The 22,500-nt window shown below is 47.7% G+C and overlaps 1 protein-coding gene across 1 annotated transcript in view; it reads right to left on the bottom strand.

Moving 5' to 3' along the window:
- Positions 1-22,500, bottom strand: part of ptprsb (protein tyrosine phosphatase receptor type Sb) — a gene marked incomplete at its 3' end in the record, with an annotated part of 74,496 nt that overhangs the window by 25,162 nt on the left and 26,834 nt on the right. Inside the window, exons 3-9 of the mRNA XM_083659568.1 lie at positions 21,299-21,487; positions 9,227-9,337; positions 2,914-3,183; positions 2,029-2,408; positions 716-917; positions 133-269; positions 1-12 (exon numbers count right to left, since the gene is read on the bottom strand). The exon at positions 1-12 is cut by the window's left edge and continues 133 nt beyond it. Of these exons, the coding sequence (XP_083515694.1) occupies positions 1-12; positions 133-269; positions 716-917; positions 2,029-2,408; positions 2,914-3,183; positions 9,227-9,337; positions 21,299-21,452 (1,266 nt within the window). The 5' untranslated portion in view covers positions 21,453-21,487. The remainder of the gene's footprint in view (positions 13-132; positions 270-715; positions 918-2,028; positions 2,409-2,913; positions 3,184-9,226; positions 9,338-21,298; positions 21,488-22,500) is intronic.

Below are 22,500 nucleotides of genomic sequence, written 5' to 3'. Positions count from 1 at the left end.
GGTCAGCTTGTCCTACGTGAGGAGGAGGAGGAGGAGAGGACGAGAGATGAGGGGTGAGGTCGAGATAAGAGAGAACAGTATAGTCGTTTAGACTCGCTTCTTTTTATCTGACCTTGAGCGAGGGGGTCTTACCAAACTGCCAAACTTGAGGGGTTTGTAGAGCAGCTCGTAGTTGACGATGCCCTCCTTGGTGTAGGCAGGTTCCCAGGTCAGCTGGATGCTGGTGTCGGTCACCTTGCCCACTTTAAACTTGCCCGGCTGTCCCGGGACTGTTAGAGGACAGGACGACACACAGCCAGCTTAAGGACTATCTTTAATGGCCTCCAGAGACAATATCCTTCTTCCAGACACAATGCTATGAAAAATGAGCTTCTGACTAATTCTCCATAAAGTACAGCTATTTAGCAATAAATGTCCCAAATATGTACAGCTTTTTTAGTTTCTCATATCTTTTTTAAATGTCACAATCCCATTATTTCATTACTTGCTGCAAAACGTGTGTATTTTTAGTGTTTTCCTTCATTGTGTTCTGGTAACCTTGTAAAACGTTTGTGATTTTCTTTTAGAACTTGAATTTCAAATGAAAGATAACATGAGTCTCTTTGGGTTGAGAAAACAATCTACAATCCACAATCTATTGGGTTCATAAAAACCCAATAGATGCCAATTGGGAAAAACTCAACAAATCGGCACGTCCGAGCGTTTGAACACTGACCTCCGGGCATGACTTTGACGTGGACCGGGTCCGAGAAAGGCCCATCCCCCACAGAGGTGAAGGCCAGCACCTGGACGGTGTAGGTCTCTGAGGGCACCAGGTTCTGAATGGTGGTGATCACGCTGTCCTGGACATTGTGGATCTGCCACTCGTTCATGGGCCGGGACGGGTCCATGGTGTAGTACACGCGGTAGCCCTTCACCTAAACACGGAGTGGAAGAGAGAGATTTTGATGGGGTGTGTTGACAGAAAGGATCCGGTTCCGTGTTTTCCCACCGCTCATGCGATGGGATTTTGAGGTCATCAGTGGCCGGGCTGGATTAAGTGGTCTTCCAGGTAATCCCACCGTCCAGCACACATGGTAATCCATAATACCTTTTGTCAACACAGAACTGACTCGAGTTTACAGACCAGGTCAAATGCATGAAAATATTTTTTTGGACATAAATCCAGATGATCCCATGGATGTGTTGGTTCCGTGTTTGCAGGTAGATCATCGTCATATAAGGTGGAACCCTCGTATCTCCGGGTGTGTTTGACCCCCGATCAATGAATAGTCCCCTCACTTTCAAGTTGGCACGACCTTTTCCAATAAAAGACTTAGATGTCCTCTGCCTTTGTCGTGTTAATAAAATACAATCACGACCTATGTGATTTGCTTATGGTCCGTAGCTAATCTGGCTGCACTGCTCGTTCTCTAACCGCACCACCTCTGCTGTTATTACTCGTGAACACCTCTGATCTCCCCACATGCGCTCCGTTCAATCTGACTCCACGCTTATGAAGATGCGGTTAGCTACGAGCAGCGAAAATAAAAAGCAGCGTCTCGGGAGGGAATGTTCTGAACTGGAGCAGAGCAATTACCTTTTTACTATTTCATTCTTTCTTTTAGACGGTGGAAATGTAACAAGAGAGATACAGGAGAGAAATCTCCAGCAAGATTCAGTCCTTTCAAAGAGCATGAATGGGATACAATGAAACAGAATACATAATACAATAACGTAACAATAACAATAACATGACAGAATAATGCTCCCAATAGTTTTATTTACATCAAAGTTTTGACCCCATTGGGTCTTTGCCTAAATGTGTGTGAACCAACTTACATCCATCTGGCAGCGTCAGGTTAGTCTTTGCCAGGATGAAGTGGCAATTTTACTTTTGAAACGTTGATGTAAAGTCTGATGTAAATTTTCTTAATTTGATGTCACACTGTTAGTGCGACAATACAGTATGACTACTAACTGCGACGACTACTACTATTACTACGTCTACCAACAGGTCACAAATAGCTGTTCGAATCTCTGTCCCACCTGTCCATTGGGTTCCTCTGGTTCCTCCCAGCGGACCATCACAGTGTTGAGGGAGATGATGCGGGCCTGGACGTTTCGGGGCGGGCTGGCCGGAGCCTGCTCTCCCGTACGGGCCTCCACGCGCATGGAGGGGGGCCCCTGGCCGATGCTGTTGAAGGCCGACACTCGGATCTCGTACTCGGTGTTGGGGTACAGCCCCCCGATGCTGTAGCGGGTGGTGGTGATGCTGTCCACCGTCTCGTACTTGCTGTCGGGGGCCTTGGCGCGGTACTGGATGATGTAGTAGGAGATGGGGTCGGGGTTGCCGGAGTCCCAGGTGATGGTCACGCTGGTGGCCGTGGTCTCCGTGACGATGGGCAGGCCCGGAGGCTTTGGCAGAGCTGGGATGGCGTGGTGGAGATGGTACCCGAGAGGAGATAAGGGAGAGGATTAGATCTTTGAAGACACACACTATTTAATCGGCTTCCTTCGCTCAGATGAACCCATGCTGGTGAGGGTTAGCTGTCAGCAGTGTAGCTCTTTTTCTCTCACCACTTCATTCATTTACGCACCCTGGACAGACCGCCACAGACTCTCACTCACATTAACGTTCATATCTACGGGCAATTTAGAGTCTCCACCAGGCGCACCTGAAGATAACCCAACTATATACTGTATATATATATATATATATATATATATATATATATATATATATATCACCTGTGCCTGTTTGGACGCCCGACCAAGCCGGAGGTAACACGGGGGCTCGAACCTGTGACCCTCATGTCGATAGGCAGGGAATCTACCACTACACTACCTGGACGCCCTCAGAGGCTAAAAGTGAATACGTAGAGATACCAGCTCGGCTCTGGAGAGTTCAGTTTCACAGCGGGTCTCTCTTACTCTTGACGGAGACCTGAGCCGTGGCCTCGATGATGCCCAGGCTGCTCATGGCCACGCAGGTGTAGTTGGCCGACTCGCGCACGCCATTCAGCTCCAGGACGTTGCGGCCTATCGGCATCTCGTCCTCGGGGGTCAGGTCCTCGCTGCCCAGCATCCACTTGACGTAGGGCATGGGCGAGCCCACCGCCACGCAGGTGATGTTGACGCTCCCTCCCGGCATGATCTCGTGGTTGGAGGGGAGGATGGAGAAACGGGGGGGCACGCGGCGCACTGGGAAAGGAGGAGAGTGGGGAGAGGGGGTGGGGGGAGAGAGGAGGGGGTGGGGGGAGGGCAGTAAAGGTGTGGGGGAGAGAGAGTGAGGAGAAGAAAGGCAGAGGGAGAGAAGGGTGGGGGTGGGGGGGGTGAGGGAGAGAGAATGAGAGAGAGAGGAATAAAGAGGCAGAGAGAGAGAGAGAGAGAGAGAGAGAGAGCAAGGCAGAGAGCAAGTAAGACAGAAGTTGAAGAAAGTGAAGGCAAGGTAAGGAAGAGAGAGAGAGAGAGAGAGAGAGAGAGAGAGAGAGAGAGAGAGAGAATTGAGAGAGGTAACAGGAAGGGGGAGAATGAACTTCAGGGTTGTTTTTTTTACATAAAAATTACAGAGGGATATTTCAAAGTTTAGCCCAAATTACGTTATGGTACTGATGGTTCCAACAGAAAGACACAAATCTCGTGTTGAGAGCTCAACCAATCAGAGAGTGAGCTGCCTACTCAAAATAATATTCGTGACAAAACTCTTGAGTGACATTTCAACCAGGACATGACACCTATAGTCAGTTTCTCTTGCTTATAGCGGCCAACTTTACTGTGTTATCTAACCGGCCATCGTCAGAAGAAAGAATCGGGATGTTATTGACTATAACAGCCGACTTTTTCCCCCCCTTCGGCGGTGAGCAGAAAAACCTCAGTGGAGAAACTTTAATACGAATCTTCAATGAGATTCCGGGCGCCTCGGGGGCGTCGTCTCTGAGCTAGACGGGGCTCTTTTTTGAGACAGAGCGTGTTATGCATTATAGACATACAGTAATCAATAGGTCCCCGTCTGTCTGGTACCACCCGCTATGAGATGAACAAGTAAAGTGGCAAAAGTCTATTCAATACTGCATCTGTCGGGGGGGTCATGGATGACTTAAGGTAGCATATTGAAAAGATGCAATCGAGAGACTGAACCCATAGGTCACTTGCCATGCCTGTTGTTGGCGACTCAAGAGGGATAAAAATGGTGGAGAAAACACAAAGAAGAGAACGGAGAACTGATGAGAGAGAGAGAGAGAGAGAGAGAGAGAAGTAGAGATAGAGTGTAAGAGAGAGAGAGATATAAGACAGAGAGAGAGAGCGAGAGAGAGAGAGAGAGAGGTAGCTCTGAGTCTCTTCCAGACAATGACAGGCAATGTAGCAAAGGACAGCCACATTGTACAACAGGATACTGTACAGTACATATAGGATTCAGAACTGATAACAGTGTGTAGTCAGATGGGTTGGAGATGTTGTGGACGACAGGAGTGGGGTCGATATAGGTGTTGTGGCGACTACAGAGTGACCATTGAGACACATTTAAGTAAAGAAACATCGAGAGACAAGCATGAGAGAGGCAGGGCGAGAGAGAGTGAGAGAGTATGTGCATGTTTATAAGTTAATAAAACTTATGTACATGTGTCTGTTGCTCCTATACATCAGGGTGCAGACAGAATGCGGAAGGAGGAAGGAGAGAAAAACACAGGGGGTAGAAAGGAGGGAAGAAGACAGGGGGAGTGGAGAGAGAGAGAGAGAGAGAGAGAGGGTTAGAAGAGGGGGTTTCGGGGGACGGAGGGGAAAAGGGGGGAGAAGAGAGGAGCGAGAGAGAAGAGAAAATACATGGATCTATTTAAAAACACGGCTATATCAGAGTCAGGCCCCATTCAGAGCTAAATGTGCTTCACAAAAAAATCTGAAATCATAATCCAAATGAAAGACTTTATTTGATGTTTTGAAGGAACAGAAGAGAGGATATACCCCCGGGGTCACAACAACAACAACTACAACAACACAGGAAACGGAAATAGACAGAGAAGAGAGGGACCGACGGACAAACACCTCTGGATGAGAAGGAGAGGATGCGAGGGGAGGGCAGACAGAGAGCAGAAACATTGCCTACAATCTCAACTCGGCTAAACTACAAATCAAAACGTTATTCGAGGTCGACGATGGGAAAAAAAAGAGTGAATGCAACATATTCTAAAAGAGCAATTAGTAATTATGGGTTTAATACAACAGCAATCAAAACAACGGGAGAAGAAGCCAATGGAAATGAGATGAGTCTGGGTTTTCTTTAGATAACTTGCAAATCTAATACAGTAATTCTAGGCTATACTGAAATTAAAAAAAGATATATTCTTAATAAATTGCACTGCATAACCTCCACTCCTTAACGAGCAACATCATTACTTGGGATCTTCAGGGGCCACACCCCCCCCCCCCCCCGCCTAATCAAAGCATCTAGTAGAAACAATTGGATACAAGTTAACATTTTTCTCACGATTTCCAAACAAATTAAAAAATAGCTACTGTATCATGATGTCATTTCACGGGGCTTTAACAGAGAAAATGTTGCAAATATACATTTGGAATAATTGTAAAGAGGAAAGAGCCAGAAGACACCCCGGAATTGGATGCAGAAGTCAGAAGACAAGAAAGAGACAAGTATAAGAGACAAAAAACAAGTAGATCTGTTAGAAACAAGACATGATTAGGCAGGCGTCTTCCTCGTCCCCGTCCCCCCCGCATGCTGGAGAGAGGCGGCATCCATGACAGCTTCATGCAACCAGGCAGACACAGGTGCAACGACATGACGCCAACATGACACGGTTCATTCAGTCAGTGTGGGTTTGAAAAGCATCCAGACAGCATGAGAGAGGCATCATCCACACAGTAAGTAACAAACAAACAAATACAAAAACATGCAGTAGTTTTGATTATGTGAATAACAACAGGATGATGACGTTGACTCTGACTCAAGATGATCCTCAAAGTAAATCTGAGAGACAGGAACTCGGGAGAGCGAGCTCACGCGATTCGTGACACTGACTGCATGTACAGTACAGATCTTTCTTCAGCTGCTAGTTGAGTGAGTTGTGGGCGTAGAGCGATCATATGAATACAATTGGAATCTGTGGGTTCTCAGCTTTCATTTGACATCTTGGACTCTTAGGCCATGTTCAGACTAGGAGGCCAAATCTGATTTGTGAACTTTAGTGACCTATTAATGACTTTATCCACATTGGTTTCATGAGTCTGGACGCTCCAAGTCTGATTTGTGTCACTTGTCCCAAACCACATTATGGAGGTAGTTTCCAATCTGCTTTCGACTGATGTGACTTCAGTGCGGACGCGCAGATCCACCAAATCTGATTTGAACGTCACTCGCAACTCGTCATCAAATGCTTCTGCGCAGGCAAACCACGTCACCAACGTACGTATTTACTGACGCCCACGTCGTTACCATAGCAACCCGTGCAGATAGGCTGTTTAGGTCTGGACACACAGATCCGACTTGAGAATCAGATTTGTGGCAGTGCGGACACACTCCCAAATCAGATTTGGGAAACCAATCAAGATAATGATGATTAATGACTTTATCAGCAAATCCGATTTGCCTGTAATGTGAACACGGCCTTACTGGTGCAAATAAACTGTGTGGGGGGGGGGGGGGGGAATCCAACCATTACTGCGACCACCACAGTACTTTTCTGGCAATAGGGTATTTTGAAACAGGTATAGCATCTGTCGAGGGTTGAAAAATACTACCCTCAAAACGCGAAGTACTTTAGAATAAAGACAGCTCATAACAGGGAGATAATCCTCCAGATGCTGCAGGAAGTCAGCTTAAACCTAATCAGGCTCAGGTTGCATGACTCCCACCTCGGCCCCTCCCCTTCCTCCATCCACACGAGAGCCAGGGAGCCTCCATCTTTATTAGCGTTGGCGGCGGGATCATTAGCCGCGTCCTCTGCAGGGAGTCTGGAGGCTACGGGGGCGGGGCTAGAGAGACCGTGGCGGGTGGCGCTGACACGCAGGATTAGCCGCCGTATCTCGGCGGCGCTAGGCCCGCGCCGTCCGGGGGACCCGCCCGCGACCGAGCTGACATTTAGACGTCTGTCTCAAGGACACGGCGTCTCATGACTCACACTGTAATAAGAGGAAATTATTAATATCCCCCCTCCATATCTAGAGCCGAGGATGGATAGCGTTCATTTCAAATGTCAGTCAGATGAGTCAGGAGGAGGAGAGGCCTATCGGAGGGTTTGGTGGAGATAACCACGGCCATAAGGAAAGCCGATCAATATAATGATAGCACTTTGCGTACTAGGCATAGCACGCACTAGTATTTAGCTTGGCTCCTTTCGACGCGTTTGTGTGTACCTGTTAGACTGATGATACTTCAGGTTAGGTTCGGTAGATCTTGGTGAGCAGGAACATCTCTTGGCATCTTGAATTTATCTTATGAACTGCCCCCCCTCCTCACCCCCCACCCCCCTCCTCACCCAGCACGTACAGCTAGGGGAGACATGTCCAAGCATGACGACTCGAAACGCCAAGAGAACTCGCCCGACGCAACAAATGCAGAAACACAGCACACACGACCACAGGGGAGCCGAGCAGCAGAACATCACACACACAGTGTGATATAGGACAGGAACCTGACAGGACAGGACAAGAAGACAGCACGTTGTGTCATCGTATCACAGCCAAAAACCAAGCACATCACGGTGCCATCCCATCAGCATCATCATGCACTGGTGTCAGTCAGTCAGTCAGTCGGTCCACACAGACATGCACAGAGTGATGCGTCTTTCTCTTTCTCTCTCTCACTCCTCTTCCATGCAAGCATCGCCTCTTTGTAATCTTCCAATTCCTGGGTCTCCATGACAACAAGATCATACCATGCAGAGAACATTGATCCGGGGGGGGGGGACGGGGTGGGTGAAGGCAATACCAAGGGGTTCTGCACACAAGGCCTCACACAATGCAGTCAGTGCACTCTGCCGCTGCGTGGTGGTAGTAGTAGTGCGTAGGCAGACCACTTCATTAGAGCGGCGTATAGTTTAAACGACTCGAGAGTCAAAATTGAGACCATTTCACTTGTTGACGATCTAGTCTGGTGTTCTTTAGATGTTTTTGTTCCTCTCTGTTTCAAGCGAAGAACGAAGGGCCTTTCTGAAACAAAGCAGTAACAAAAGAAAAGAAAGAGCACACCAACCTTCTCGGAGCTCTGAGGGATGGAGGGGTGACGCAGAACACAATGACGTGAGGGGGAGAGAGAGAGAACGGGGGGAAACACAGAGAGAATAAAAACGGCCAGCGCAGAAGCTCCACACGCTCCCACTGCACCCCTCGCACACACGCACCTACACACACACGCACACACACACACGCAGCCGCGCACACGCACACACACTTGCACAAACACACATGCACACACACTCATACATCACACGCACATACAGTACATACACACATACACACACGCACACGCACGCGCACACACACACACACACACGCACGCACACACGCACACACACACACACACACGCACGCACACACACACACACCCCTCCGAACCCACTTAACATCAAATCTACAAGTCAGATGATCATACATGGTGGTCTTACAGCCATAAGCCAGTGGCTACAATGAGCTAACGAGGGATCATGTGATCATGTGGCATAATGACGCCATTACTGCAAATATGGACGTGGAAAATATCAGCCTGGTGATTGTTTCACTTCCAGTTAGAAAGAAATTCTCCAAAACAACGACAGCAACAACAACAACATCATGTGCACATGTTGTGCACAGCATTGTGGGCGTCCCTCTTCATTTGCCTGCATGTGCAGATAGATCAGTGACGTTTCCATGCAGTTAAACCCAGGTGTGCTCCCAATCAGTTCTCAACAACGAGTTCACCTGGAGGAGCCTGCACCTAGGTTTAATAACGGTGGACTTGTTAATTAAGGGTGGTTTTGAAAAATACAAAAAACAAATAAGAGCAACATATATTATAGACGATGGATGGGTTAGTATTGCTTTTTTTAGTTTAAAGCTTAAGTGTACTGCAGTAATGGAAAGGAAATAGCTTTATGAATGCCAACAGCACCTTAATAGTTCGAGAGTTGTGTTTGTGTGTGTGCGTGTGTGTGTGTGTGTATGTGTGTGTGAGTGAGGGGGTGTGTGTGGGCACGGGTGTGTGTGTGTGTGTGTGTCAGTGTGTGTGTGTGTGTGTTTCGGGTTGAGGTCCTACCTCGCACATATAGGTTGGCGGGCGATGAGTAGCGCACGCCTTGGGAGTTGGTGGACACACACTCATACTTCCCTTGGTCCGTCTCCTCGCTGTTCTCTATCTGTAACGCTCCTGAGGGAGAGAGAGAGAGAGAGAGGGAGAGAGAGAGAGAGAGAGAGAGGGAGAGAGAGAGAGAGAGAGAGAGAGAGAGAGAGAGAGAGAGGGAGAGAGAGGGAGAGAGAGAGAGAGAGAGAGAGAGAGAGAGAGAGAGAGAGAGAGAGAGAGAGAGAGAGAGAGATAGAGTTTAGTTGACTTGTAGATGTACTGTAGACACTAAAGGTCTTTGTTTTCGTATGCGTGTTTTTTAATCCAGCTCGCAAAAATCTATTGACTGATGCGGAAAACGCAGAAAATCGAACCTCGTCCGAAAACTTAAATGACGGACGTAATTGTCGGACTCGGTGTGTCAACGATGACTGACACAAATTAGGTCGTATTCTTTCTTTTTTCCGTGCGTCAATTTCGGACGAAAATACGGACTTGGTGTGCAAAAGCTTTTAGTTTGTGCTCTCTCTCTGTCTGCCTCCTCCTGCATCCAGATGAGTCTGTCCTTGCGTCTCTGTCTGTTTCCTCTGCCCTCTCTGTGCTGTGACCCTGGGGTATCCTCTCTTCTATTGCCTCCACATCCAATCAATTCACTTTTGTCTGCACCTCCTCCTGACTGTGCCTGACTCTGATATAGACGTATTTTATAATAAAATGCACCCCTTCCTCCTCCTCCTCCCCCACCTCCTCCTCCTCCCTCTCCTCCTCCTCCTCCCCCTCCTCCTCCTCCTCCCTCTCCTCCTCCTCCTCCTCCTCCTCCCCCTCCTCCTCCTCCTCCCTCTCCTCCTCCTCCTCCTCCTCCTCCTCCTCCTCCCCCTCCTCCTCCTCCTGCTCCACCTCCTCCTCCTCCCTCTCCTCCTCCTCCTCCTCCTCCTCCCTCTCCTCCTCCTCCTCCAGACACGACAACACATTCGGAAATTCAAAGAAATCCTCTCCAGAAGTTTGGCAGTCAAAAAGCACCTCTCCCAGCAGGACTGGGTATATAAACTCAGATGATACTTAAAGGCTCTTTAGGCACATCCCTTTACAAGCTCGTGATCCATCTCTCCTGCAACAGGCCTGGCTCCAGCTACAGTACCATCCGTCTCTCTGTGATCCATCTCTCCTGCAACAGGCCTGGCCCCGGCTGCCATCCGTCTCTCTGTGCTCCATTAGTCTCTCTAGTCTGTGCAGGGAAGCGGCGGCGACCCGACTACAGAGGGGTCACCCCGCGGCGACGACCCCGCCGCTCTCTTCAAATCTTCATCTTGTTTCACTTCCTGCTTTGTTTACGCTGCCGCCCTGATAAACAGCATCTCCTTCATCATCATCATCATCATCATCATCATCATCATCATCATCATCACAGCCTGTTCTTCAGCTACTCTTTTTGTTTTGCTGTGCTATTCTTTGCTGCACGTTGTTGTTGTTGTTTTTGCTAAGGGCGTTTTTGAACGACTAGCGCGCGGTGAGTTTTGAGTTCCTCTCTCTCTCTCTGTCGCACACACACACACGCCTCGTATGAAACACACTTTGACGTGGAACCCAAACAGGCGGCGCAAACGCATGGATTATACACTCTGCCGCATTGCACAGAGGGAATTGACATGAAAACAACTGAACACACACATACACACACACACACACACACACACACACGCACAACATACACACGCGCACAACACACACACACACACACACGCACACACACACACACGCACGCACAACACACACACACACACGCGCACTCACAGACACAGATAGGAATGTGGCACACAGGCGTGTAGATAAACAGGCATCTGCGTGCGAGCGTGCACACGCACACGCGCGTGTGCACACACACACACACACACACACACACACAACAGACACACACACAACACACACACACACACACACACACGCACGCACGCACACACACACACACACACACACACACACACAGCTGTATTAAGTCTGATAGAAAGCTTAGGATAGAAGTGATGCGACTGACAAAAGCACCATGTTTGTCTGACAGACTGCAGGTTTTCTGTGACTGTCTTCTAGCAGTGTTGGGAGACAACAGCGATCTGCCTGGTGAGTGAGTGGGGGCAGAACAGTAAATATGACATGATCGTACATTGGATTTTTGACAGGACTAAATCGGACTTACAGTACACCCGTGCACATGCGTGTGTGTGTGTTTGTGTTTGCGTGCACGTGTGTGCATAGCTCAGTGGCGTGCACGCGTTACCCGTATAGCTGATCTGCAGAATCTGCAAAAGTTGCAAGAACATGTTTTCAGCTCAGCGGAGGAAAAGTTTGACTCGCTGAGTCAAGAGTGCAAGTGTGTGTATGTGTATGTGCATGTGCTTATTGAGCTGAGGTGTGTGTATGTGTATGTGCACGTGCTTATTGAGCTGAGGTGTGTGTATGTGTGTGTGCACGTGCTTATTGAGCTGAGGAACCCGCTAGCTGAGGCTGTCATCTCGTCGGCTTCCTCCGCTACATGAAAGCACAACAACTCGTGACCTCCTCTCTCTCTCCCTATCTCTCCATCTCCCGTGTCCCCGCGGCATGATAGGGCAGAGCTGGGAGATAAACAGGAATAAATTACCTGTGCTTAAGCAGAGCTAGCTCCTCCAGGAGGAGATGGAGGGAGCGAGAGAGAGAGAGAGAGAGAGGGAGGGAGAGAGAGAGGGAGCGAGAGAGAGAGAGAGAGAGAGAGAGAGAGGGACGGAGGGAGAGGAGAGAGAAAGACAGAGTGGAGGAGAGATGGAGTTGGACAGGTGGAGCCTCGCAAACTAGAACTCCTCTGACAGTTGGAAACAGCTCACATGGCTAACCATCAGGAGAGATTCTAAATCGGCAATTGAGATTGTAGTTTATGCAAAGTATGTCATTACCATACATACATACAAAGACAGGTGTACGTATGGTATATATGAATATATGAAGGAGCTGCAGTCACACGCACATGCACACGCATGCACGCGCACACACACACGCACACGCACACACACACACACACACACACACACACACACACACACAGGTTGGACAGGCATGACGAGTGGCCGCGGAGAAAGTAGGACAAAAAGCTGACAAAAAGGAAAGTGAAAGATAAGAGAAAACGATGGAGAGAAGCAGAGCAGTTTGTTAGACACTGCTGCCGGGCCCAGAATGAGATGTGACTTCAGGAAACTGAATTGCTATCAACCAGGGGAGGGTGTATATGTCCACTGGTCCGGGACCCAGCCGATCAGATGACAAGAGATATATGGTAACCTGACACACCAGAACATCTAGGTCAAACAGATCACCCCGGGCCCTGTCTCCACCCCGGGTCCTGGCTCCACCACGGGCCCTGTCTCCACCACGGGCCCTGTGTCCACCATGGGCCCTGTGTCCACCATGGGCCCTGTGTCCACCATGGGCCCTGTGTCCACCATGGGCCCTGTGTCCACCATGGGCCCTGTCTCCACCACAGGCCCTGTGTCCACCAATGGGCCCTGTCTCCACCATGGGCCTTGTCTCCACCATGGGCCTTGTCTCCCCCATGGGCCCTGTCTCCACCATGGGCCCTGTCTCCACCATGGGCCTTGTCTCCACCATGGGTCCTGTCTCCACCATGGGCCTTGTCTCCACCATGGGCCTTGTCTCCACCATGGGCCCTGTCTCCACCATGGGCCCTGTCTCCACCATGGGCCTTGTCTCCACCATGGGCCTTGTCTCCACCATGGGCCCTGTCTCCACCATGGGCCCTGTCTCCACCCTGGGCCCTGTCTCCACCATGGGCCTTGTCTCCACCATGGGCCCTGTCTCCACCCTGGGCCCTGTCTCCACCATGGGCCTTGTCTCCACCATGGGCCTTGTCTCCACCATGGGCCAATACTTTGTTTTATCAGCCACATAAACATGAACTGGAGGAAATGATGTGAACATATGTTCAGTTGCACAAATTAAGGACCGAGGAAGTGGTTTTTCAACCACGGATATTAAATCATCCTGGGATGTGGACACAAAAATCCAAAGCCAAGATTTTTAAAGCCTGGTTGTGCACAGCTTGTCTGCAGATTTGTCTCCGACACGGCTCATAATACTTCCATTAAACTACCATGAAAATAATAAAATAAAAACAGCGAACCGTTTTTAAACAATGCAAAAATAACAAGCGACTGCATCTCAAACAACTCATAACTCCCACATTTCCAGCAACATGAGCCAAGCTGTAAAATAATTTGCCTGCTGCAAACCTTGCTGAAATTAAGAGCAGCTAATAAAATAGTAATACAAAACAAAACCAGGCAATTACTTTCACACAAAAGGTTGGCTAATTCAATTAAAATTGATTTTTAATTGAAAACACTCTACAAGGGTCGCATGCGTAGAAGTAAGAGTGTTACCCAACGCCACTTTTTAGCCTTATTTGCCTAACGCCAGGTGTTTCTTTCCCTTAATAAAACCACTAGCACAAAGATAATGAAAATCGCAGTTGCAGATATTTGATATTTGAGTGCAGGTAGGACAAAAGATATTAAGGTTTTCATCCTAGCCATCTAACGAGGGACTGATCTACACCTGGCACTCCAGGTGAATGCAATTAACTGTGATTAACGGCAATTAACTGCCTGGTAGGTTTGAGAACCAAAGGGATGTGTTAAAATCCTTAAATCAATGATGCGCAGGCAACATTTTTGAGTGTAGAAATAGTGCTTTTAGCAATGATGTTGGATTAGCGAATGAGCCAGAATGATGTGGAGTATCATGTAGGTGTTATAAGAGGCCATCTGGGATGATTAGGATTAGAATTTTATTATTTATTATCAGCTATTCTTCCTGGGGACAAAGCAATAAAAAATACATAATCATGAATGTCATAAATGTTTGCAAAATTGTCTTTGGTGTGTGTCGTTGCCTTTAAGGTACCAGTTTATGCGATTCTTAGGTTATGGAGGAATTCTGTTGCAAAGACATTTCAAATCCAGCCTCTGTGGGACTTCTCTGTCTGCTCTGTCTCTCCGCTCGTTAACTATGCTCTGTTTTGAGGGGGCGGAGACTCTGACAACAAGGTTTGGTCGTCCACATTCAGTCGGCAGGGGGCGGCGCCACTAAGCGGGCAAATGAGATGAGTGTTGCTTTGTGATGTCACAACGTTACGACAGTCAATACGGACTCATTTGGAGGCAACTTTTCCTTACATGGCTGCTGTGGATTTAACTGGGGACCAGTGGGACCATGTGTTTTTGAGACTTCCATGAAGTACATAGCATGCCCAAGTCCTTTATATCAACCAGGCAAGGGAAATCCTGTTTTACACTAACTGGCACCTTTAACCCATTGATACCTGATGCAGCATTTGTGTGTGTATCCCTTTAAGACCGCGAACCGCGTTAACACAGTTGGCGGTCTTAAAGGGATACACACACAAATGAGGGATATACACACTGCATCAGGTATCAATGGGTTAAGACACTAAACAGTAGCCGTGTTCGGAATGGTTGACTCGTTCACTCACTCACTATTCTCCATGTGGTGTTTATCATATAGTCAACTGTTTGGGCAACGATCAAACGAGATTCGGACACTACCTCGCTCTTCTTCTCCTTCGGTAAACACGACAGCATTGCATTGTGGGATATGGGAGAAATTGTAGGGTACATTCTCTGTTCACTAGAAATCGCTGTGCATTGTGGGTATTCTATAGTGGACCAAATAGTGAATCAAATTAACAGTTGAGAATTCGGACACTATAAAAAAAATGGCGACGCACTAAATAGTGCACTATTTCTGTCATAGGGACCGATTACGAACAGGGCTAGTGTCTTTACTGTTTTGTGCGTTTCCTTTTTGCCCCTGAACCCGGCGGCGGATGGTCTAAAACAGTGGTTCTCAAATGGGGGTCCGGGGACCCCCAGGAATCCGTGGCACTTTGCCAAGGGGTCCGCGAAAAGTTTTCAGGAAAATAAACATAAAAACTTTTTTGTTGTTGCAAAAGCTTCCTAGATCAACGAAAACATTTTATGCTTTAAATCTAAAATGGTTTATGGATTACATTCTAATCTAACAAAGCTATCAATTTAAAAGTCAAGCATGTTACCGTGGAAACAATTAAGCTTAGCCCAAAATCACAAATCAGAATGAGGGGGTCCCCGGTATATTTTATATCTTGTAAGGGGTCCTTCCTTGGCTGAAAAACATTTGAGAACCTCTGGCCTAAAACCATAAACATGGCCATAATAACCATAACCCTTGATCAGATGGAAGTCCTCAGCTCAGGTTGACGGGTCCATCCGTTAACCCAGCAGTCAACCTCAGTGTCCATACTGCGAGCCATCTGTTAGAGCGTAGGTGTAAGTGTAGGCTGCTACGTGCTTAGGTAAACTCTGCAGCTCTCTCAGTCCCAAATGTCAGAGAGAGATAGATAGCTTGTCATGGTATCTCCTCACGCTACATCCAGACTGGCACAGCAGATGGCCTTGAGAGAAGACGGATGTCTGCATTGAGGTAGCAAAGATGTCAGGAAAAGTTCAACACTACTACTCGACCATATGCTTCTGCCCTCGGGAAACGGATGTGTGTGTGTGTGTGTGTGTGTGTGTGTTACAGTAGCGTGTGTGTGTGTGTGTGTGTTTTTGCCTCTCTGGACGTATGTGTGGACTTTGGATGGTACCTGCAGTGGGAAGATACCAACATGATGGATACCGAGGGGGTTTCAGAGTGGCTAAAGAGTGGCGTTGTTGCGATTTGAGCGCAGCGGTTCTCGATATAATTTTTCATCCTGACCACAGTGTCATCAGAATGTTCTCAAAATCCAATAGAAGGGAAAGGGAGGGGGGAGGAAAAACATTGTTTGCAGCCCAAAACGGAGCCTTGGCCGGGGCCCAACGGGAGCTGGCAACCGCCCATAACATCCGAGGCTGGGCCCGGAAGGTGCCCACATTAAGTAGATCTTAAAGGTTTGTGTCGTCCATAAAGCATCCGAGTGTTATTTAGTAGCGCGCGCTGGTGTCAATTGATTTCCCCCAAGTCAATTCACTGCACTGTACTGTATTTTGTCGTGATGTTTTGTGGCGATTTGAAAATCCAGTGAAGCCCTGTAGCACTACAGCTCAGACGGGGCGGGGCTTTGTGTAGCACAGCTCAGACGGGGCGGGGCTTTGTGTAGCACAGCTCAGACGGGGCGGGGCTTTGTGCAGCACAGCTCAGACGGGGCGGGGCTTTGTGTAGCACAGCTCAGACGGGGCGGGGCTTCGTGTAGCACAGCTCAGACGGGGCGGGGCTTTGTGTAGCACAGCTCAGACAGGGCGGGGCTTCGTGTAGCACAGCTCAGACGGGGCGGAGCTTTGGTTGTGCGACTGCTCCACGCGGGCTTGATTTGATTGATGTGTTGCCTAACTAACATGCCGGTGACGCCATGTCGTGTCCCCGTGACAGACAGACAGACAGACGCCCTTCAGAGGTACGTCTGATGTCTGCTGAAGTGAAAGACAGCTTACAATTTTGTTTTGTTCACGGCGAGGGCGAAAATATATACTTACTAAAAGCTGCTGAATTAATGAGAACAAAATAGGAAGATGGGGAAGAAAAAAAAACACCTGTTTTGTTTAGTGATACACTGAGGAGGAGGCGGTGTTACACACTTGCTCCAAGGCAACCTACTGTACATCTTTTTTTTGGGTAGTATTTCACGAGGGGGGTAGAAAAACATTTGCCGAGTTTTTACCCTGCTTATAAATGTATAAATACGACTATTACACTGCTCCCCTTCGGCACGTCTCCAACAGACAGGCTTGCTAATAAAGACTTCTAATTAACTCCCTTATGGTGATTTACCTTGATTTTTACATTGTGGGACTTGGCAAACTTTTGTCTTTTTTTTTTTTTTACCATGCAGGGGCTCCAGTAGAGCGGGCTGACTGGAGACAATTAGTTCTGAATAGATTTAGTGAGTGTTGTTATCTACTGGATCAGTATAAGATTCAGTCAGCAGCTAAAGCCTGCTCCCCCAGCGCGCCGCGCCGCACACCACTTCCCACCCACCAGCAGCACTGCAGAATATCTTCCACCAGGGCAATTACAGTACAGGTATATGCCATATATCACAATAATAAGCATCCATTTTGGATGACAGTTAGCTTACTGGAAATGATACTGGGAATAACTCTGGGGGGGAGAAAATGTCTTGGGTTCCTATGCGGGAAATTAACCGGGCTTCCCAACGCTGCTAAAAATTCAAGAGGGGAAGTTTGAGAGCTTGAGAATGAATCAATTTACAGGGCGGCCAAATTCCGAGCGGCGGGTTTGCCAGCGCCAGAGCGCCACGCGAGGCGCGCGGCGTCGACACGCGGGCTGACAAAGGGCAGCAGTGATGAGTGAAGGATATTGGCTGACAGGCAGCGAGGAGAGAGAGAGAGAGAGAGCGGAGCTGCCAGGACAGGCTAGCTTAGAGAATATGGATAAAGCAACAACAAAAAATGCTTTCGCACCACCATCACTTCCAGCAACCCGAGGAGCTGCTCAGTGAAAGTGGCTGAGAAAAGACCTCTGCTTTACTACAGGAGACACTGTATCATCTACAGAGCAGAGAAGACCTCTGCTTTACTACAGGAGACACTGTATCATCTACACAGCAGAGAAGACCTCTGCTTTACTACAGGAGACACTGTATCATCTACACAGCAGAGAAGACCTCTGCTTTACTACAGGAGACACTGTATCATCTATACAGCAGAGAAGACCTCTGCTTTACTACAGGAGACACTGTATCATCTACACAGCAGAGAAGACCTCTGCTTTACTACAGGAGACACTGTATCATCTACACAGCAGAGAAGACCTCTGCTTTACTACAGGAGACACTGTATCATCTACACAGCAGAGAAGACCTCTGCTTTACTACAGGAGACACTGTATCATCTACACAGCAGAAAAGACCTCTGCTTTACTACAGGAGACACTGTATCATCTACACAGCAGAGAAGACCTCTGCTTTACTACAGGAGACACTGTATCATCTACACAGCAGAGAAGACCTCTGCTTTACTACAGGAGACACTGTATCATCTACACAGCAGAAAAGACCTCTGCTTTACTACAGGAGACACTGTATCATCTACACAGCAGAAAATACCTCTGCTTTACTACAGGAGACACTGTATCATCTACACAGCAGAGAAGACCTCTGCTTTACTACAGGAGACACTGTATCATCTACACAGCAGAAAAGACCTCTGCTTTACTACAGGAGACACTGTATCATCTACACAGCAGAGAAGACCTCTGCTTTACTACAGGAGACACTGTATCATCTACACAGCAGAGAAGACCTCTGCTTTACTACAGGAGACACTACTGTATCATCTACACAGCAGAAAAGACCTCTGCTTTACTACAGGAGACACTACTGTATCATCTACACAGCAGAAAAGACCTCTGCTTTACTACAGGAGACACTACTGTATCATCTACACAGCAGAAAAGACCTCTGCTTTACTACAGGAGACACTGTATCATCTACACAGCAGAAAAGACCTCTGCTTTACTACAGGAGACACTACTGTATCATCTACACAGCAGAGAAGACCTCTGCTTTACTACAGGAGACACTGTATCATCTACACAGCAGAGAAGACCTCTGCTTTACTACAGGAGACACTGTATCATCTACACAGCAGAGAAGACCTCTGCTTTACTACAGGAGACACTACTGTATCATCTACACAGCAGAGAAGACCTCTGCTTTACTACAGGAGACACTGTATCATCTACACAGCAGAGAAGACCTCTGCTTTACTACAGGAGACACTGTATCATCTACACAGCAGAGAAGACCTCTGCTTTACTACAGGAGACACTGTATCATCTACACAGCAGAGAATACCTCTGCTTTGCTACAGGAGACACTGTATCATCTACACAGCAGAGAAGACCTCTGCTTTACTACAGGAGACACTGTATCATCTACACAGCAGAGAAGACCTCTGCTTTACTACAGGAGACACTGTATCATCTACACAGCAGAAAAGACCTCTGCTTTACTACAGGAGACACTGTATCATCTACACAGCAGAGAAGACCTCTGCTTTACTACAGGAGACACTGTATCATCTACACAGCAGAGAAGACCTCTGCTTTACTACAGGAGACACTGTATCATCTACACAGCAGAAAAGACCTCTGCTTTACTACAGGAGACACTACTGTATCATCTACACAGCAGAGAAGACCTCTGCTTTACTACAGGAGACACTGTATCATCTACACAGCAGAGAAGACCTCTGCTTTACTACAGGAGACACTGTATCATCTACACAGCAGAGAAGACCTCTGCTTTACTACAGGAGACACTGTATCATCTACACAGCAGAGAAGACCTCTGCTTTACTACAGGAGACACTGTATCATCTACACAGCAGAGAAGACCTCTGCTTTACTACAGGAGACACTGTATCATCTACACAGCAGAAAAGACCTCTGCTTTACTACAGGAGACACTGTATCATCTACACAGCAGAGAAGACCTCTGCTTTACTACAGGAGACACTGTATCATCTACACAGCAGAAAAGACCTCTGCTTTACTACAGGAGACACTACTGTATCATCTACACAGCAGAGAAGACCTCTGCTTTACTACAGGAGACACTACTGTATCATCTACACAGCAGAGAAGACCTCTGCTTTACTACAGGAGACACTGTATCATCTACACAGCAGAGAATACCTCTGCTTTACTACAGGAGACACTGTATCATCTACACAGCAGAGAAGACCTCTGCTTTACTACAGGAGACACTGTATCATCTATACAGCAGAAAAGACCTCTGCTTTACTACAGGAGACACTGTCTCATCTACACAGCAGAAAAGACCTCTGCTTTACTACAGGAGACACTGTATCATCTACACAGCAGAGAAGACCTCTGCTTTACTACAGGTCAGGAGACACTGTATCATCTACACAGCAGAAAAGACCTCTGCTTTACTACAGGAGACACTGTATCATCTACACAGCAGAGAAGACCTCTGCTTTACTACAGGAGACACTGTATCATCTACACAGCAGAGAAGACCTCTGCTTTACTACAGGAGACACTGTATCATCTACACAGCAGAGAAGACCTCTGCTTTACTACAGGAGACACTGTATCATCTATACAGCAGAGAAGACCTCTGCTTTACTACAGGAGACACTACTGTATCATCTACACAGCAGAGAAGACCTCTGCTTTACTACAGGAGACACTGTATCATCTACACAGCAGAGAATACCTCTGCTTTACTACAGGAGACACTGTATCATCTACACAGCAGAGAAGACCTCTGCTTTACTACAGGAGACACTGTATCATCTATACAGCAGAAAAGACCTCTGCTTTACTACAGGAGACACTGTCTCATCTACACAGCAGAAAAGACCTCTGCTTTACTACAGGAGACACTGTATCATCTACACAGCAGAGAAGACCTCTGCTTTACTACAGGTCAGGAGACACTGTATCATCTACACAGCAGAAAAGACCTCTGCTTTACTACAGGAGACACTGTATCATCTACACAGCAGAGAAGACCTCTGCTTTACTACAGGAGACACTGTATCATCTACACAGCAGAGAAGACCTCTGCTTTACTACAGGAGACACTGTATCATCTATACAGCAGAGAAGACCTCTGCTTTACTACAGGAGACACTACTGTATCATCTACACAGCAGAGAAGACCTCTGCTTTACTACAGGAGACACTGGATCATCTACACAGCAGAAAAGACCTCTGCTTTACTACAATCTTGCCCCTCCGCCCTGGCCATCAAATAAAACGGCCTTCCTCTCCCTAACTGATATAATAAACTTGTCAATGTGTGTTAAGCCCCACCTCAGAATCCTGTCTCCACAGACAATATAAGCAAGATGCCCTCAACTTGCTGTTTGGTTTGTGCCTTTAACCCATTGACACTGTACCTGATGCAGCATTTGTGTGTGTATCCCTTTAAAGGGATACACACACAAATGAGGGATATACACGTCTCACCTGAGCGGAGCTGTTTGATGCGGCCCTGGCTGGCGCCGGGGTCCACGGGCAGGAAGTCTTTGAACCAGGAGATCTCCGGGTCGGGGATGCCACTGGCAGCGCACAGCATGGTGGCCGTCCGCGTCCTCTCCACCACCTTCAACTGGGGGCCCATGTCTATGCTGGGGAAGCCAAACGGCAACAGGTCCTCTGGAAGGATGGAGAGAGAGAGACACAGAGAGAGAGAGAGAGAGAGAGAGAGAAAATTTAGAATGGACAAAATTCATATCAAAGTTTAGCTTCTAGTTTGGCTCCCAATGGTTCCCATACGGATTGTAGGAGGAGTGAGGGAGCAATTAGAGAATCCGGAGATACATTCAAGTCATTTCATTTGACAAATCATAAAAGAAAACATTTCTATTCACTTCTATTTGCGTGTGGAGCGGTGGTGATCTGCAGTGCAACGGCTGCAGGGGGCGAGAGACGTCGGTTCCTCCGCTCGCACATCAGAGACTGTCACCGAATCCACTTTTCTTCCACTTCCTCCTTCTCTTCTTCTTCTTCTGTGGTGAAACGGAAGACGCCGCTCGCTCTCTCGCAGTGTGAGCTCCTGTTTTCCTCCCCGCTTAACAACATCTGCAGGCGCGTGAAAGCGGAGCTACTAGACAGACAGCGGTGCCACTGTATGCCTCCCTCATCAAAAGCCACGCGCGTTTGTTCCCACAGCTAGCTTAACCCAGAGCCGTATAATAGAAGAGTTCCGACATCTCCATTCACTCCAATGGACCAGTTTTTTACCAGGAAGTAGAAAGTGGAACTCTTCAGTAAAAAAAGCAGCACTGTCGAGTTGCAACAAAATAGACAGAGTTGTACTTTGAAAGGGTTTTTCATCCCTTGAAATGAATCAAATTGTACATTATCGGCTTTATTTTCGCATGCAAAAGTAGCGCGAGACCCATTCCTGGCTGTTCATTGGCTAATGAGTCTCGCATTTTGGTCCTCCGCTGACGCCACTCTCTTACTAGAGGACACTAGCTTAACCCATTGATACCCGATGCAGCATTTGCGTGTATATCCCTCATTTGTGTGCGGTCTTAAAGGGATACACACACAAATGCTGCATCAGGTATCAATGGGTTAAGTCATTAGACGGCCCCGGGCTAATAGCTAGCGTCGGTGTGTGTCTGACTGACAGCTGGGGAACAGGCTATTTCTACGGGCGA

The sequence above is a fragment of the Poromitra crassiceps genome, assembly GCF_964638095.1.
Source record: "Poromitra crassiceps genome assembly, chromosome: 23".
Lineage (NCBI taxonomy): Eukaryota > Metazoa > Chordata > Actinopteri > Beryciformes > Melamphaidae > Poromitra > Poromitra crassiceps.
This window is presented reverse-complemented; position numbering and strand designations above follow the sequence as displayed.